The sequence below is a fragment of the Rhea pennata genome, chromosome Z (assembly GCF_028389875.1).
Source record: "Rhea pennata isolate bPtePen1 chromosome Z, bPtePen1.pri, whole genome shotgun sequence".
Taxonomy (NCBI): domain Eukaryota; kingdom Metazoa; phylum Chordata; class Aves; order Rheiformes; family Rheidae; genus Rhea; species Rhea pennata.
Window position 1 is genome coordinate 20,042,514 of NC_084702.1, and position 19,807 is coordinate 20,062,320.

General features: G+C 36.8%; 1 protein-coding gene across 5 annotated transcripts in view; it reads right to left on the minus strand.

Moving 5' to 3' along the window:
- Positions 1 to 19,807, minus strand: part of NFIB (nuclear factor I B) — a 170,479-nt gene that overhangs the window by 54,677 nt on the left and 95,995 nt on the right. For all 5 annotated transcript variants that reach the window (XM_062600624.1, XM_062600623.1, XM_062600621.1 and 2 more), the window contains exons 3-6: positions 16,677 to 16,730; positions 5,214 to 5,282; positions 2,970 to 3,090; positions 1,143 to 1,261 (exon numbers count right to left, since the gene is read on the minus strand). In XM_062600624.1, the coding sequence (XP_062456608.1) occupies positions 1,143 to 1,261; positions 2,970 to 3,090; positions 5,214 to 5,282; positions 16,677 to 16,730 (363 nt within the window). The remainder of the gene's footprint in view (positions 1 to 1,142; positions 1,262 to 2,969; positions 3,091 to 5,213; positions 5,283 to 16,676; positions 16,731 to 19,807) is intronic.

Sequence of the window (19,807 nt, forward strand, 5' to 3'; positions counted from 1 at the left end):
GGAAACACAGTGTGTGAGAAATAGCCTAACGAGAACACAAATCAGAGAATAGGCAAAAATAGATTTAAAGGAGACCAGGTATCCTCAAACCGTGAAAATAAAATGCAGCTAAATTAAATACTGAGCACATACTAGCATGCACACATAGGTGAAAGAGAAAACCTAGAAAAAACAACAGAAAAAAGTAGCAGGAGAAGCCTAAAACAACATAACAAAAGAGCAGCCCAAAGGGTCAGTTATAACTGAAAGGACGAGAGTAATGGTGAGCAGTGTAGGGAGAAAAGGAAGGCAAATATCAGTGGCAGCAAAGGAAAAAATTACATGTTTTTTTTTTCTGTTTCACTTTTACATACTGTGCTGCATATTTTACAAATTCTCCAGAGAGCTTCAGAGTCTCAGCCAGCGGGTCCATTAACCACTACAGTGTTCAAACGCTCGTAAGTTTAAGTATGTTTTCACATCACAAGGGCGAGTGAAAAGACTACACTAGCATGAAGGTTTATAAAACATCAAGTTAACATCAGGAAAAGTTATGACAATTAACTTTAGTGTTTTGACAGTCATAATTTTCTTCTCTGAGCAAACATGTTCTTTGCTTCTAATGTCCCAAAACACAACTGCACATAACCACACACTTTCCTGTACAGACGCAGTCCTCCAGAGCTATGTGAGGTCTGTTTAGAGAAGGGGCCGGTTGGACCTCTTCAGAGTCACAAAGCATGGGCTAAATCCATATAGAGGAGTCTGCACCATGTTTTCCAAAACGAAAGCTGAGTAAACTAGTGCTGTTTCAACCACGACAGGCATATACTTTGGCTTTTACTGAAATGATTTGACTCATAATTCTTCTGAGATGATCACAACATACACAATAAAAAGCATTTCACTTGCAAAACATCTTTTCAAACAACAGGCCAAGGAACACAGGAAAAAAATATTATGTGATGGTTCATACTTTATATCTTTGATTGTTGTTTTTAACTGTATTTACAAAACTAGCACATATATTATATATATATCACATAGAATAATTAATATTCTTTCAAAAAAGTATCATTTTATTAAAGTAATGGAAAGGTGGAAGCAGAGTTTTGCTGTATGCTTGAATATACTTTGAGGCAAAATGGTCTGGTATCACTCACCTTGATCTCTTTCATGCCATGTTCGACTCCCAGCAGCTGGTGAATTTGGAGATGGATAAAAGTCTCCTGTCGGGCTTGGTTCCATATTCTCATCTATGGAGATAGTTTTGGGTCTTTTGCTGTTGAAATAATGTAAGATTTAGCCATGAGTACGATATGCAGCTAGTAATGGCATAGAAACTATTTGGCTTTCAACAAACATTTCAACAGAAAGTAATTGATGCATAAAAAGGACCAAAAAAGGAGATTTTAAATCTCAGATTAGTTTACTTAGAATATATTATGTAATAATGTGTAAGGGAGGTATGTGCTTACATTTTTCACTTGACTATATTTCAGAGACAGTATGAATGGCCACTCTACAAAAGCCCTAAATCTAAGGGGTTAAGTCTACCAGCATCCAGCTGAACAACCAAGAAACCGGTTCCTGTAACTTGCTATAAAAAGGTTGCATCATGAGAATGTTAAACCCTATCAAGCACCCATGAAAGCAAAATAAAGCACTGGAAAAGTGCTGCTAATAAAGTCCATTTAGAACAGGAATTTTTCTGAATGTGTTAACAGGTGGAAAATATAGTTTACTGTACTTTACCAGGTCAAAATCCTAAGCTTTTCAAAAAGATCTACCTTGAAACAAAGAGCTTTTGTTTTAAATTAGTTTAATTGAAAACAAAAGGCCTACATTTCAAGTTACATTAGATAAAATGAGGCAGCACTTCAGTGAAGGAAAGTCAAGTTTCCTCATAACAATATGTACTGAAACTGCTAAGCAGACTGCCAAAGGAAACCATGATGAAGGCTTTCATGGAATTATTATTATTATTATTATAAAATAATGTGAGACTGAATCCATCCTTTTAAAATGTATTAAGTGAACTGTAAAGCTGAAAATTCAATGGAAGCAAATGCAGGAATATGAGCTAAATAACTCACAAACACTAGATCTCGGTGTGAATAATATTCTGGTCCTGTTAAAAGTCAAATTTATTGTAAATCCTGTCCCACCGCCCAGATACTTTTCATTGGAGTGCAGCATCCTGGTGATGAGAGATCCTACTGCGCTTTCATGATACAGAGGATAGCTTCAGAAATCAAAGGGATTCTTGAGGGAATCAACATGCTTCCCTCAAACCAGGAGGGTAAAGCAGATTTGCCACCTCTGTGGTGCTGCCTGCACTTCCTCAGAGAGGGACAGGACATTTCGAAGAACCAGGAAAGGCAGTATGTTAAAGCAAGTAAGAAATTGGCCCTTCGGGGTAAACTGCTGGTATCAGCTGCACAGAGACCCTGGAGGAAAAATAAGGGAGTCTGTGACTCCCCGTGCTCCTTATCCACAGTGCTGAGAAAAACTCCTTGCAAGAGTGAACCAAGAAACTCATGGCCTTTCCACAAGAAGCTGTCCTATCATAACTTGCAAGGAGGAAATCCAAGAAGGAGCCATCAAAACCAGCTTCTGTGCCTGAATTTACCTTATAGCATTACACACCACTAGCAGGCTCCAAGGTGATAGACCTTCCTGCAACTGAGCAGCAGTTTCAGCAGGTATAATTATTTTCTTGGCAGATTGCTAGTCAGCACTTAAAACCTGACAGAAATTATTATCTGTGATGTCAATAGTAATGATTCACTATAATGGCATCATTTCAAATTACAAGATTATTTAACATACATGTGTTACCTTTGTAACGTTACCTCTGTATACACAAGCAGCCTACTTAAAAAATCAGAGGAAATTCATAAAAGAGTAGGCTGTTGATAGCATTTGTGAATTGCTTTTCCCACACTATTAAAGCTGACTTTGCATTAGCATTTATTTCATGTTTTTACCTGCTTGGTGGAGAGGATAGGGACCTCTGTAGATTTACTCCCGAATTCATGTCATGGTAATATGGCTGGCTCGGAAGCTCTCCAATTGGGAAGTTCACTCCAGTTCCCTGGGTTATAGGCGCTGAAAAATACATCATTACAAAAAGTCAAAGATAATCTTTTATCTTTTTAACACTGGGAAAAACATCATATGTTCTCACATGAATCTAATTTTCTGCCTTTTGTAGAAACCAAATACAGACGAGTTCTGTCAATATTTTTATATCTTAAAAGTGAAATTCCTCCTGCAGTCCCCAGAAATCCCCTAACAGTTTTGCAGAAAACATATTTGTTGTACATAACTGTTTCATAACAGGCAAGCTGTGTTCATTAATGTGAAGAAGTAATACATGCCATGACACCAAGTTGAGCCTTCTGCAGAATGACTTTTACAGTGAATAAGGCAAAGTTTATCAGCAGAGCTAATATATTTTATTAAAACAGTTGAAATAACTGGAAAGAACAAACTTGGAATGTACAAACTCTTCCTCCCTTAGCGTTGTAACTCTTTTCTATTAAAAGTAGCCTTCTCTCCTGATGGCATATTGTGCTGCCTCCTTTTCCTTCCATTCTGTGCCACCACCTACACGCAAACACATATTCACTCAGTGTTACCTCACCTCCTTACACGGCCTGAGTGCCTTACAGAGTCTGTACCCTGTGCATTTTGGCATTTCAAGAATAAATTATATATTATGCATTGTGGGATATTTACCTTTGTTCTCTGTCTCTGCATTGTACATTTTAACTACCTTTGGCACTTAAAGGAATAATTGCACGTTGTGTAATGCATCTGAAGGTTTGTATTTTTCCTGACAGTTAAAGTACAACTCTGTTGTGGCTTGAGGTTAAACAAATGCATGAAAAGAAATCCCACAGAAACCACATGCTTTTAAGTTTATTATTACAAGTATATTGTGTATAACAGTCAGCAGCAGAAGGTATGTTTTCATAAAATAACTACAACATTGATTCTTTTCTAATTTTAATGGCAAAATACATTAAAACATATTTCACCATTGGTCAGCTACAAGCAATATATATTTCATATATACAAATCCTCAGCTACTTAAAAAGGCAAAAATATGTCTTCAGCAAGCACAAAAACAATAGATGTCTTAACACTGCAGGACCACGACAGTCAGTATTTTGCTGAAGCATTTCAAATATTTTTGATTTCTCACCATAGCAAACAAAAAATGACAATCATCCTAAACCTTGCTAAGTCAATTAAATTCTGTAAGCATCCTGTCCTGGCATGAATTAGCTCCTGTACAAAATCTAGGACAGATAGTTTTGGAGATTTCTGCCTCACTGTTTTTGTCCTCAGCTCATCACAAAGGAGATTCTCCTGAAACACTCAACTGTCATCATGTTAGCATTATACTGCGTCATCACTGCAGACACTATTGAACACAACTTTAAATGTTTTTGTTCACAACTTAATGAAGTATTAAGAGAAACACTTTAATTGTATTGATACTAAAAGGATGAAAGAAGTGCTCAGAAAGCAATGTCAAATGAAAATATGTACTGTTTTTACACTATGGCATTAGAGTAAATTCTTAAATGTCAACAAAACAGATCTTTATATTCATTTTCGTTCATTTTGTCTGCAATAAAAACTTCGTCTGTCCATTCAAACTTATAACTGATGTTAGATTTGTATGCTTGTGTGTGTAACATTTCTGATGCCAAAAAGAAGCTAATGCAAGCTGAAATTCAATTATAACTAATATTGTGAGTAAAAGAAATAGACTAGCCTATAATACATTAAATTAATCAGCCTTTCTATCCTTGCTATGATTTTCTTTTAGGAGCTACCAACTAGAAAACAAACTAAAAGAATAATTAGATGGATTAGCATAATCCAAGGATGTGTAGAATAACTTTAAAAAGCTGAAAGTTCAACAAATAAAATATTTTGTTATGTATAGAAATGTTATTGACTGTCCACTATGCTATGCACAGGGACACATAAATTGATTCATTTTTTAAATATTGAAGAGATAAAAAAGGACTGTTGTGTGTTTTATGACAAATGCATACAAAATTAACTGTAATACTGTGCACAAAGTTATCAAAACTCTTTGTAGTGATAGGCTTTTCCTACACATCTTACATCTTTGGAAAAAAAAAGGTAAAGAAAAAGTTCACTTGATTTTAGTAGATCTTGAAAATGATTAGATGTAATTGTTAACTTACTTCTGGACACTCTCACAAGTTCTGACACGTTGAACACTCCGGATTTTACAAAACTATCTTCAAGGTACACTGAAAAAGATCACAACACTGTAATCAGCATAATGAGAAGTTTAATAAATAACTACAGATAAATACACACACCATCTAACTGCAGTATCAACAAAATCCCAAAGCTAGACTAAAAAACACTGAAATTCAACAGAATGGAGTAACAGCTGAAAATCAAACAGAGGTGCAGGAAATTTGAGGAGCAGTACGAACATGATTCTTTAATATGTCAATGGAAATTAACTAGAAGTTTAGTGGACTTAACTTCTAGTTAACTGTCCAGAAACAGCCAGAAAATGAGTTCCTGTCAGCAGTTCTTTCAATCTGTAAGTCAATACTAAACTAAGAGCACAGTCAGGTAAACTAAACAACTTCACTACCAGACAGTGAATAATACATTTCTGCAAAGAAGAATTTGACTCTTGCCTTGTTGTGTAATGATTTTACACTACCATCAAAGTTAACGGATTTTCATCTCTGAGGCAGATAAAGGTTTACTGTTATTTTCAATAAAAGTAGGAACTGGGCAAAACAGTTTAGCTGTTCAGTGGAGTTTTTATATACCTGATAAATCATATACTTAGCAATCTACATTTAAGAAACCATACATAGCTTCTGTTTACTTATTCCAAGATAAACGGACAGGATTTAATTTTCTTGCCATTGAAACTGAGGCACTTTGAAGTACTGCAGTGAAACAACAACTAATAATCAATAGAGTTATACCAGTAGTGCAACTACATGCCACATAAACAGGGACCTGAGAAACCCAGACTTCTGTGGAAATTGCTTATCAGCAATCACTGCATAAACTTCACTGAATTTGAAATTATGTGACACTGTAGCTGTTCCAGGCAGGAATGTCACCCATTTACCATCCGAATTATTGGGATCTGTACTTTAAACAGATCACTGCTCCAATAATATTACTGATAATTTGCTTTTGCATGAGATGGCACAATAAACATGGCTTACTGTATTTCATAAAGTCTCTTTTCTGAGTTAACAGAGCATTTTTGCTTCGGAAATTTGTGACCAATTTTCTATTCCAAAGGTCTCAATGAGGAAAAGCAGGAACCTAAATATTTTAACTAAGAAAACAAACAAACAAAAAAATGCCCTACTGGACTGTTCATAAATTTTGAAAGCAATGGCCAAGAACTGTTCTCTTTAGGTGTGTTTTGGCAACTTCTGCTTTCATCTGCAAATACTTTAGCAAAACAGCACCACTATCATCTGAAAATTGACTATAATAGTAGTACACTTTACTTGACAGATCTGTGCACAGATTGGTACATATGCAGAAAACTTTGCTTACTCTTCCAAGGAAAACAAGGAGGGATGGGGGGAAGGAGGACCTTCTTTTTCAGTCTCACTAGCCCAGCAGAGCTGACTCAGCCAGTATCCCTGACAATATTTACTGCTACGTTTACAAACAACGCACCTTGCAAGCTGGAAAATGTGAACACATCCAACCAAACACAATCCTTATTACAAAGCAGCTTTTCCTGCTATCTTAGTAATACTCTTATACCTATACACTCCTGACCTGAAAAACCACCATGTGAGTGAGTGCAATAGATGTACAGAGTCTCATAAAGCTGTGGAATATATGGAAGCTTTATGTTATGCCATTATCTTTGCTTCTTCAGTCAATGCCATATCAAATATGATATTACTGCCTGTCTTTATTTCTCTTAGTAGCGCTGTATATCTCCCCCCCTTTTATTTACTTCTTTTCACATTCCTCTTCCCCTCTTTTCAACGGTTTCTCTCACCATCTATTACTTTTTTCCTCTCCTATTGTTCTTCATTCTCATCTCTGCCATTTTGCTTGTCTCCAATTTCTAAGAAGAAAAAAAAAAAAAAAAAAAAGGTCGTCTCTCTTACATCCTCCACATTGCCTTGTGCCCTTTTTGCCTGCCTTCAGGTAGGATGAAAAGATGATCTGCTGATGTCTCAAATATTTACTTCTGTATGTGACACAACTTGCAAACATACCATAGAAAATTTCAAAGCATCAATGATTCTTTTTCCTTTCTTCCTCAGTTTTCATTTTTTCAACCTAAGAGAGGGCAAAGTGGCCTTTGATACTGGCCATCTTTTCCTTCTTCTTTCCCTTTCCTTCAGCAGGAACAGTCTGAAGTAGTACACGGATGGGAGACTTCCAAAGAAAAATTTGGTTTCTTGATTTTAGTTGGCCTGTAAGTGAAGCGTGGCTTAAAGCCAGTGTATAAATGTGGAGCCAGCTCTCGAGCTGGTAATGAGACAGAGTCTGTGAACTTCTGTGCTGCTTATCCAAATATCACTGCTTTGAAGCCCAACTTCTCTCAGTCAAGCTAGGCAAACCTGAGAGGAGTTCTACAAAGCATAAGTTAGTCAAACTATTATTTTCGCAGGAACAAGCCCCAAGGCTTATTATAGTAAAAAAAAAAAAAAAAAGAGAGAGAGAGAGAAAACTCAAATGCAGGATTTTATATGTAAAACACTCACGTGTACATGTATATGCTCACACATGCATACACACGTGTATATAATCCTGAGATTTCTCTCACGAATTTTTAGTTTTTCTCACTGCCAATGCTGCAAATAGCTGCATAGCAAAAAGCGCAGTAGCAAGCCTCCCTCCGTGCGACAAGGAACAGGAGGGGGGGAGAAGCCCTGCCGCAGAGTGGTACCGCTGCTCGGCGCTCCCTCAGGAAGGATGCCCTGCTGGCTGATGGACGCTGTCTTTCCCCCTGCCCATCTGATACACTCTTCAGGCTTCACCCGGCCTTGCATGAGCTAAAAATAATCACACCCACAGAGGCATGCAAATGCTTTGCCTGGCATTTCGAAAGAGAGGGAAAATGTGCAGCTACAGTGCGTCTCAACCAACTTAAGAAGTAGATCGATTTTTTTCTCTACATAATGTGATAAAATCTCATAAAAAGTCTGTAGATTTTATTTCACAGGCACTGAGTAACTTCATTTTGAGTCCTAATAGGGAAGGTGGATTCCAGTGGTGCCTCTGAGTACAGGAAAATAAACAGTATGTTTAGTACCAGCACCAGTGGAGTTCAGCAGTTATAACTATTTAGGAAGTCAATCTGTGGTAGATATTTTGCAGAACTTTTCTTGGCTTCTAACTGTGCAATACAAAAATGTTTTGTATTATTAAACTGCTGTAATTTGTTGCAGAAACAGACATTGAAAATATGATGAATAAACAGTAAGACTCTGTAATACTGCACTGTAGAATATTTTGATTTTAATGATGTGAGACACTGTCTTTTACCTTAGGAAGCTGATCTCCCTACTGAACAAGACTTAACATTCAGATTCACATCATTGCATTGTATGCAAGAGAAAGATACATGGAGATACTCCATACAATATAGGTTTTATTGTTATTTGGTTAAGTACTCCCTAATTCACTGCTTGCATTAACATTTTAAATATATTTAAATTAACACTCATTGTATGTGTTTCTGAATGGTTCAGTAAAGCACTTGGTAATACTTTACTGTTCCATTCCTCATAGAAAATTTACTGTAACTTCTGATGGTCCTGATACTGCATTGCTCTCTTTGTTGTTCAAACCCAATATAAGCACAGAATATGGTCATTTACTAAAACTCATCTTGGACACTCTCTGAAGGGAATTTCATAAATTATCATCATTTTTAAAAATCTACATTCTATAACAAGAATCTGCCTACCAAAATCACCCTAATACCTTTCTGTATAGCCAATCAGTAACTTCCAAACACTCAACAGTAGACTTTTTTTCTATATTTCCTCTTTTTGGCTTTTCTAGAGTGAGTATATAAAACATAGCTTCTTTCCTTGGCTTTTTTACATAAAGGACATTCCTAAAAAATAAATTTTACAAACTTAATACTACAGTAACCAGACTGGTGCTATAACAGATAAAAGACAAAAATATCATTCTCTAAGCAGCACTTATGATCAAGCTACACTGACACAGTTGAGAAAGAACAGGAACCTACAGTAATTCTTCTAACTTTTTCTAACTCAGTTCCAGTCCTTAAATGTCTTCATCTCTATTCCTATGCTATGAATTCAAGAGCTGAGTTACAAGTATGGTTTTCAAATATGTTTTTTTCCAATTGTTTAAGCTTATTGGTAAATATTTTCAGTTGGCTCTAACATTTTGTACGGCGCTTGTTCTCAAATTACTTTAAAGTTTACCAGTAACATCTGGCTTTACAAATCTTTAACCAGTCTTTTTAGTATCTTCTGATTTAATTGTACTTTTATGAATAGAAAGTCTGTTTATGCTCTGCTGTATATTGACCAGTGCCAAAACATAAAATTACTTCCTGGTATCACTAAGTATCGCATTTTTTCACTGATACAGCCTTGATTTTGAGCAGCTTACAAGCAAAAATAAGGATCAAAACAATGTAAGAAATATTTTTTATTACTGCATTTTTCTTTTTAGATATTTAAAGAAGAGAATTTTGAAGCAGTAGGGAGACTTACTAGCAATGCAATAGGTTCATCAGCTATGAAAAGAAAGGCTGGAAGCTTCAGCCTGGTCTAGAAAATACTAGTAGAGTTGTAGGAAGGCTGTTTTTTTAAAATTAAATTAGGTGATGTAATGTGCGTGATACTGTTACAAGTTTGTTCGATCTCTGAAACTGCTATGATCAAAGATAAAATAGTCCTATTATATTCTTTTAACAGAGCCTTTGAAAATAGACATTTTAAGGGTAGCTGCTGCTGCTCTCTGCCACATTTAACTTCTTCAGGAAGCTCTTTACTGTCAACAGGAATACTAATGGCATACTGCTACTACTCACAGTAGGACCAGTGAAAATTAGTCTCACACTGAACGTAAGGAAGTTAATATAAAGTCTAGCAAATTTCAATTTTTTTTTTTCTGTATTGCATGCACTTTGAAGCTGGTATCTTGGTAACAGTACCAGAAACAGGTTTCCATGGAATCAGAATTTCTTAAAGGCAGTTAAGGGTGGACAACACAAGCCAAGGAGTGATGTGGAAGATTTCAGTGGTGATGTCAGCTGAAACAGTTGAACTAAAGGCCTGTCTAGGGAATGAGATTATTTTTGTTACCACATGACTGTCTCTGACCTTGTTGTACAGCCACAGTTTTTTTCCTGCAAACTGCAATCATGTTGTAACTGGGACAGGGGACAAACATGTTGCAAAAAGATCCCCTTACTACACTGAACTTTTTAGCAAAGTAAGGGCCTAAGAAAATGCCTTATCAAAAACAAGCAAGATCTTTAGTAAAAATTGTCGAGTTAATAACAAAAACAATGCCCTTGAATGTTTCAGTAATTTCAAGATATAAAGACTTAATTTGATTGACAATGGAGTAATGGAATCCACCGGTTGCCTTGAAACTGAGCAAGAAAGAGGAACTACAACAAATGCATCCTGCCTTTCACTCCAGAGGGCCTCAAGTTCTGTAAAAACTGCAGCCAAGATTATAGAAAGAGGTTGGGGGAATTGGTTTTTAACATTTAAGGAGCTGCATGGTAACAAAAAGGAATTATTTGGTGCCAAAGAGGGAATCTGGAATCCTGACATGTTGCACAGCAGTGTTTAGCAAATTACTGGTCTGTGCCTGCTTTGAAGTAAAAACCAGTGTGCTCACCACTGAACATAACAGTGTCATAAATGAATAGCAGCATCATTTTTAAAAGCACAATGCCATCACACTCTAGCTTTATTAAGAAGATTAGTGCATTCACATGAAAATTTGGAGGTAAGCTTAAGTGAGCAAACGGTAGTAATTAACCACGCCAGAATTCAAACCAGGACACAAGGCTGAAGTTCCGCTCTTGGTAAAAGAGGCTATGCAGGTTTCTGACTGAGATAGCACAGCTGCACGCTGCCCTCAAAATGCCCCGACAGGCTCAGGGCTGGGATACTGATGAAGAAGAGTATCACCTCTCAATCACTGTCATTACTAACTCTTAGAACATTTGTGAAAGAGAACTCCACAGAAAATCAAGCCCTGACCAAGCCCAACTCTGTTTTATTTGAAGATCACTATCTGAGATGGTAGGGCTGCAGGCATACAGGAAACTGCAAGAGTCTCAGAATATCCACTCCCATGCTGAAAGAGCAAGACTCAGAACATATATTTGTTTAAATACAACTCTGCCTGACTCCCCAAACTGCTACTATGGCATCATTGCTTCCAGAAGAAAAGTTGCTTACAATGATGAGGCCAGGGAGTTTCTCTTCTATTGCTATTAATTATGGGGCTAATTCTCCACAAGAGGGTAACTTGTAATACTGTAAAATAATGAAACCATCTGTGTTCTGAGTCATTCAAAACTCAAAGACATTTGTTTATTGCATTTTCAAAAGAGTGCAAAGGTTGAGACCACATGTTACTCTTAAGAGATTATTTCTAAAAGTGTACATTCTAAAATATTAAACCAAAATACCTCTTTCTAGAACAGTCATATAGACAAATTTATTACGCATTTCTTACAGCTTGATCCAAAAGAATGTTCTCCTCATGGCTGCTAGCCCATATTAAAGCTCAGAAAAGCCTTTGGGGCTCTACAGCTGCGAGGAAGATTTGCATATTAGGAGATAGGTGAGGCTGGTTGTAAGCTTTTGGGCAACATTTTAACTAGAAAAAAAACAGATGGTGATTTCACTCAGTTCTTCTTTGGAAAAGGTTCTCAGAATAAAATTTCTGGTGAAAACACAAAGGAAAGACCAATTCCAGAGAAGCAAGGCTGGGGCTATGGATTAATCTAATCATGTCTGATTCAGATCAGGGATCTTAGATGAATGCCTTGACTACGTATTATATGCTTTTATGAACGAAAGAAGAAAGAAAACAGTGAGGAGGAAAATAAAGTGGAGAGGCAGACACCCAACTTCATTGTCTAAAAATGAAGTTGCCCTATATACGTAAAATAATATTAATTTGCACACGGACTTGGATCTGAATCTTCTTCTTTCCTCATTCAACCCAAGCTGAGGTTTTATAGTCTGCATATATAATTTTATGTATATTTATTATTTTATAGTTCGTATATATGTATGAAAACATTCCTTAGGACAGATGAAGTGGATGGAGTAAGTTCTACCAGGAAATATAAAAATCTACCCGATCCCATTTGCTAGGAAATGTAGTCCTAAAACCACCAAACTCATCTGCTTACAACAAGAGCAAGAATCTGAACATGCCTGGCTTCTGTAGTCTCAGAGCTTCCTAACCATCTATGCCAGGGCAACTGGGTTTCCTTTGCACTTTTTGAAAAGTCATCATTTGCTTTCCCCGTACTGGGCAGGAACAGCTGTGAAATCCTGATGGGACCCATATGAGAAGAGAAGAGCCCCCTTCCTGCTCTATCCAAAGTCAACATGTGAAGCACCAGGAGGAATGATATCCATTCTCTCATGTTTCCAGTTCTCTTGGCCTCAAACTGTATACAATTGTCCATCCTATCTTATGGTCTTATCAAAATAATATTTAGCAACAGCAGTATCTCTGAATATAACTTACTCCTATTTCAGTAGCTTATTTAAAACACTATCTTCAGAGATTAAGCAATAACTATACACAGCAGCGTTAACATTTAGGTATAAACAAAGCAATTCTTGCTAAGCAGCAGTCTCATATCAAAGACAGGTAGAAAGTAACTTTACAAACATCAAAAGGTTGTGGCCAACAGGTAGTAAGGAAAGGAAAGAAAAACAAAGCAGAACAACAACCAGAAATCCTCTACCAAGAGAGTTTCCTGGTAAGGAATGTATAACTGAAGACTGAACTGTTACGGGCAATGTGGATATCGTTATCTTCTTAATAGATGTTTTTCTCTTTTTATTCACTCTGGTGCTTTTCTTATGTCCAGCAGATGGATTTGCTGAAAAATCACACCCTCTCTCTTCAGTACACATCTATCCAAATCTTTGCAGGTATTTCAGGAAACACCATTGCTAAAGAAGGCTCATTTTATAGATTTTCTTCAGCTACACACACTGCATATGCATTGGACTAAACGGCATATGGGAAATAAAGGGAGTAAATAATACAGAATAGCATTGAAACTGCCTTGCTGGGTATACCTCCTTCAGTTGCCTGCCTCCAGCAGTAGCCCTAAGTAGATGCGTATAGAAGAAATACAACAGGTATAAAAGGATTTTAGGTACAATTATCCTAGGCTGCAAGAATTTTAGTCGAAGAATTTATTAATTCAGACATGCTTTGTACTATTTAGCAACCCTCAATCAATTTCTGTTCCACAGACATGTCCATTTTCTCTATGAACCCAAGAAAACTTCTAATAGCCAGTGCAGTGCTATCATCACATAAACTTTTAGATTCCAGGAGCTTAATGGCTAATCTGGACAACAGTAGCGTTCAGACTCCTCTCCTCTCTCTCTCACTTGTGTATGGTTCATCAGTCTGTCTGGAGCCTACAGAGAAGTGGCCTTTACAATCCAGCTCATAGAAAAAGGAAGTTTCATACTTCAGCAATATACCAGATCAAAGTTTTTGGAAAATAAATCTTAAGAGGAGGATATCCCTGGATCTTGCAACAAAAGCTACACACCACTTCCACCACAAGCTACCCCATCTTAATACTGTATTATGCTATCAAAATATCCAGTGTATTTTTAGGAACCTGTTGTAAAGAATTCCAGCATGTGCACTTAATGTTCTTTTGTTTGGCATGTGACATTACCCTCCCTCTATGGTTAAGACAGCAAATTACCAGACACCCTAAAGAATTCAGCAGTCTAGCCAAACCTAGAAAAACCCACTTTTAACACCAGCAGCCTCGCCAACTACCACTCAGGTCTCAGCCTCCTTTTTCTTGGCAATGTCTTTGTGAAGGAAGTGGCATCCAAACGCTAACAGTACCAGTCCTTGCCAATGCCCTGGCTCCTTGATACACAGACCTCAGATCAAAACACAATGCAGGAACAGACCATGCTGGCGCTGCCAGCCCAAGGGCTCCTGGCCTGAGACAGAAAACAAACCCCTGAGTGGATATCCTCTGGGGCTTTGAGAGAAGTAATGGTCTGGTTCTAATAATAAGACTCATGTGGAGTTTAATGGGAAAGACTTGGACAGAAGTCCTTCTCCTCGGACAGACTTAAATGAGCGTGACTCCCTCTTGTTCCCCTGAGCAGCCCCAGAAGCTCACTCTTGTGTAGTCCCATAAACCTCAGTGCTTTCTTCCTGTCTTCCTAGTTTAACCCCAGGACAGTATTGCACAGGGAGGCTGAACGATGCTAGCAGTTCATATATCCTCAAACAGACTGATGATGTTCAATTATGCGCCTATCTCTGCTCAAATGAAGGGTTTCAAGGCACAGCTTCCATTTTCTGTCCCTACTTGGCATCCAACAAAAGGAATAATACTGCCAACAGTGGCTGCACGGCATGAGAAAGTGTTACGATCAAATTTCAAGTAGAAAGTTTCATGATGAAATCAGCAGCAGATTTTTCTCCCCTCTACCTCCCTCAACCTCCTGGGCCATTGGAGGTCATGAGACATTGTGGAGCATCTGATCTAGTCCCACAAGGCTTGCAAAAGGAAGCTCCATGGCTCTGTTGCTGGAAACAAGTTTATTCCTTTCTAGCATAACCAGAAGTTGGAGTTCAGAGTAAAGGATAAGCAAATACACTCAGTGAGGATATGATCCTCGGTGGTGAAATATGTACCTCTACTTCCCTAATCCAAATGTTAAATCCTACTTTAAAAATGGAAATTTTTTTGAAAAAGGTGAATATGAGCCTCCACTCCCTGCATTCAGCTTTTCAAATCCAGCGGCTACAGACTGGATTCTTCAGGCTGATGAGGTGTGATGCATTTGGCTTTCTTTTTTTTTTCTTCCTTTTTCTTTTATTTTTTCTTTTTTTGCACTTTCAGAGATCTTTTAAAACAAAAACAAATGCTTGAGAGCTCAATACTCCACGCTTTGCAAAACCATGATTATCTGTGAGGAAATTCTTCAGGCTTCTTTTAGGTGTAAATGTGCTGTGGTGGCTTCTTTGGGGTTTTTAAACCACAAAGCTACATAATTTACGTCATATATTTAATAGAGAAATAAAAGCCTAGTCATATATCCCACACAGTTTGGAGAGAAACAGCATCAAAGTCTCCCTACAAAAATGGTTTCAAACTAACAAACATGCATCATCGCTTGCAAAAAAATTGAGTTAGAAAATAACTTAAAAGAGTTTGACATACATGAAGTTGTTCTACCCTCATACTTCTAAAATACAGCTGCAATCTTCCCGTATTCATTTCTATTTCTCATGTTAGAGAGGCTATATGATTTTTTTGCATTTTATAATGAGCTATGATGGGTCTCCTACTTTTGGGTATTTACTTAGGACACACATGACATGGTGCATGACATTTATAAAATGATTTTGATCCTTTCTGCTGTACAAAGCTGTACAATCACAACACAGGATGTTTTCCTAATGTTCAAACAGTTCCAGAAAATGGTCATGTATGTTTAGAAGTTCAGCATCACACAATTACTTCTTGGTTAGAGTATGATTCATTTAACATTTAGGGAAAGAATAAATTGAGTTAGCTGCAAACATATTTCAGATAGTCACTTCTGAGAGCAGAAAGGAGAAGATACAGCGTGACTTCACTTGCAGGAGTCACTCCTTACTCATTAAGAAGTGATAATATGAGGAACTCTGACACACTTATTTGTCTTACTCTAATAAAATTCATAAAATAAAGATTTACAAAATTTACCAGCATGGCTCAATTGGTTAAAAGGATAAATTCATAAACATAGAAAAAGTCTTTGGCCTAAATAGTGTGGAATGGCAAAGTCTGGTTTTGATTTTCTCTTCAATCTTTTATTTTTAGAGAATCCTTGAAAAGACTGTTTCCATGATATCACTGACATCTCTCTCTCTCAAAAAAAAAAAGACAAATTCCATTAGCATGACCCACAATGTGTTCACAAACTGCTTTGAGTTGATACGTGTCTATAAAAACAGAACATTTTTACATTTTAAACTGCATGCATAAAATAAATTTAAAGGCAAGAAGAAGCTGATAATTAGGCCATAGACTTTAAAGAGAGAATAATTTTGTTTTATCTCTGATAAATGAATAATTGTAGCATTTGGAGATTTTTATGAAAGTTTGGGATTATTTCCTTATTCCTCGGCCTATTGCTGTTTACAAATTTCAAGAAAAGCATGAACAAATGGAGGTAAGGATTCCTTAGATTACATGAATCTTGATGAAACTACAACTGAGGCACTTCCTGTTCAAAACAGCTAAAATAATAACAGCTTGTCCTGATTATATGTACTCACCAGTGCAAAATATGTTGCTGACCAATTATGCTCTCTTTAACTATTAACAGTAGTATCTTTGTTCTCAAACAATGTTAGACTGCACATGCCCTGGAACTTATATTTACCTGGTGGATTCTTGGCAGGATCATTGTGGCTTGGACTTCCTGGTTGTCCAGAATCTATAAAGAAATCACAGAAGTGTTTTACTATGTTTTGAAAGTATCTCACAATTCTATAATACCCTCCTTTGGTATTAAACTAATACTTAACTTTGTTCTTTAAAGGTCATTTCCCTGACTTTCCACATGAAGGCATTACTGAACAAATACACTATATGTAATCCATTTTATACAGAACCAGAAACATTGTGAAAAATGCAATGATCCTCTTAAGAGGAACTCATAGATCACTGAATAAGGACAAGAGAGTCATTCAGGTAAATACTCAGAGTGTAAACGCATCTAGAAGGGTACGTTTTCATTCCCTTTCCCTCCATCCCAAAATATAATATAATACAATCAGCAAAGCAGAGCTAGCTTCTTCTGATGCAATGATCAGAAAGATGTACTGGATCAGGCAACTAAAGGGGTTTGTGGCGACGAATCCTGTTTCTTTACCCTTCCCTTAAAGCACAAAGGCACATATTGCTTCCACAGACTGAAGACCGAAGATACGACTGTCTGTTTTAATACAGCACTGCCTTTGTGTTCACATTCTGTAAGAGTAGCTGTTGTGAAACGAAGTTAATGTAACATAAAAACTAACCTAAACAAGCCCTAAAGACTTCAAAGAGTGCATTTGCCTCTTGCCACCCAATGAATCAAGAGGAGAGTGTGATTCGATGTTAACACATCAGATAATAAATGCTATCCTTATTCATAAGAACAGCTTCTTTTCATCTACTTCTTGCTGCATTCCTACATCAATAATATAATAACATTCTGCTCCAATGCCAGAAAATACACCAACAAATTGTGACATGATAGACAATCTTGCACACAAAGAGTAAGAAATGAAATGAATAATGACCATTTCTTCTGTGTATGGGTATCTGAAGTGGAGCAGTTTCATATCTGAACAAGAGGTTGCCATTACTTGAACAAGCAACACTGCTCTTTAGCAGCCTACGACCACAAAGTAGTCGCAACATAGCACTACAGAAATAGATACTGCCAAATGGATCCTGCCACTGCACAGAAGCACTCAGGTTTCTCGACCAAAAAGTTTTTTGTTGCTCAAATTAAAGCAAAAAAAAGATAAGTGAGGAAAGAAGCACACAAATTGGTGAATACTGGTCCCTCAGTCTCCATCACTTCTTCTTAAAACCAATACAGCCTTTAACTTGGAATAAAAGATTCTCTCCCCTCTTTATGCAAGGCTCATTAAAATCTGTTATCATCTCCTATACAGTTTAGCACATGTGGCTTGACACATATGACTCTCAAACAGATTAAGCTAACACTGACTTGATCCTACAGAAGGTATTACGTGACATGGAAATCCATCTCAAAATTCAAACTCTGAAGATGTGGCAGAAGTTACCTAACAAAATATACTTGTATATTCTCTTAACTCATTCATCTAAACTGTGTTCAGCTAAACTACTGAATTACCTGAATTACAGAAAAAAAGAATTTGAGAATCAAACTGTTGCACTGGAAGATCAATGCATATATGAAATCCTGTTTCAATGCTATTAAACATACAACTAAATTTGCCAATACAGAATGAAATTATCCTTGCACACAGTAAAATGCATGCAGGAAAGCTAATTTCATGTCATGAGATTTCCTCTACTTTCTTCCACTCAAGATAAGCAGAATAAAAACCAGGTCCTCATCAAATCCTGTGCATCCCATGGTTTTCTTGAAAAGTGGCACTTTCAGCGGCCTGCCTCAGTGTACAGCACCCAGGATGCCTGAAATTCTCATTATAGCTGGTCTCAATCTCCCCAAGAAATAGCGCACATGGTACCTCTCCCTGAAAGAGTCTTAAGGAACAATTCATGACTGAGATAGCTGCCTAATTGCTTTTTCTCTGTTTTGCTACATATGCTGTGAAAAGTCTGAAAGTAGAGGAAAGGTATCACAGGGAAAATCAAAACTCCTATTTTTATTTCATTTTTTCAGTGCCTGGTCTTTTTTTGCTAGAGTTCAGAAGGAAAGTAAATACAAACTCAGCTCTCAATTTTAATTCCTGTTTGGTAGATCTAATACTTAGTTTCTATTCTTAGATATACTAGCCTACTTGCTGATAAAACCATATGTGTATTCTTGCATTAAGGTAAAGCTTAGGCCTCCATAAAATCCTGACTTGATTATAAACAAGAGTGTTTGAGAGCAGAGGAATTAGGTAGTTTCAGTAATGTTACATGGGAAGCAATGCTCTCCTGAGTAAATCAATAATATAACACATTTTACAAGTAACAAAAAGCCCCTTAAGCAACTAATAGCTACAGCTATAGATCAGATTTGTCTTGTTGGTTACATTCAAAAGTTGGTTTGCAGGGCTAGGAAAATCTCCTGAATTGCCTGAATGAGTTTTGGGAAAGTCAATGAACAATATGTATCCATCTTGTACACCTGTATCTTTTCATGATAAGACACAGCACACCCCTTCAAAAAATCAGATCAAATTAACCTGAAAACATTTCAGGAATGCTAAAAGTGTGATACATTTCTGCATATGGACCTTCATAAGAATTGAAGTCTTTGTTCCTGTATTGCAGTTAAGGAGGTCCACCCTCCACAGGCCGAACTTTAACATTCTTATAATAGGTATTCCCTATTTCTGCAAACAGTATGTATCATTTTTTTAAATAAGATTACCACAGAGGCTAATTTTACACCGCAATGGTGCACTAATTTTACACAGCAATGGTGCAAGTGTTAAATGAAGTGCTTGGGATAATACAGATTTGAAACCAGATTAATGTTCTTAAAAATAGCCTTCAAAGTTTTCTTCTGCTCAAATTCACTGGAAAATGTGAAAAGTGAAGAATATTTTTTTAGTTCTTGTATAGCAGTTTGCTGTTAGTCCTGCTTTCTCTTTGTCAACATGGCAATTTTCTGGATCCATAAACCCGAGTTAATGAAGGATGTTAGCTAAAACAATTCTTTTTCATATTATAATAAGATAAACTTAGTATGGAATTTTCCAGTCACAGGGATAAGCAGTTGGGTAATTATTATAATTTGCCAGTCAGACTTAGCTTTGTTTTATGTTAACTACTGATCAATCATGATTTCTCAGATTG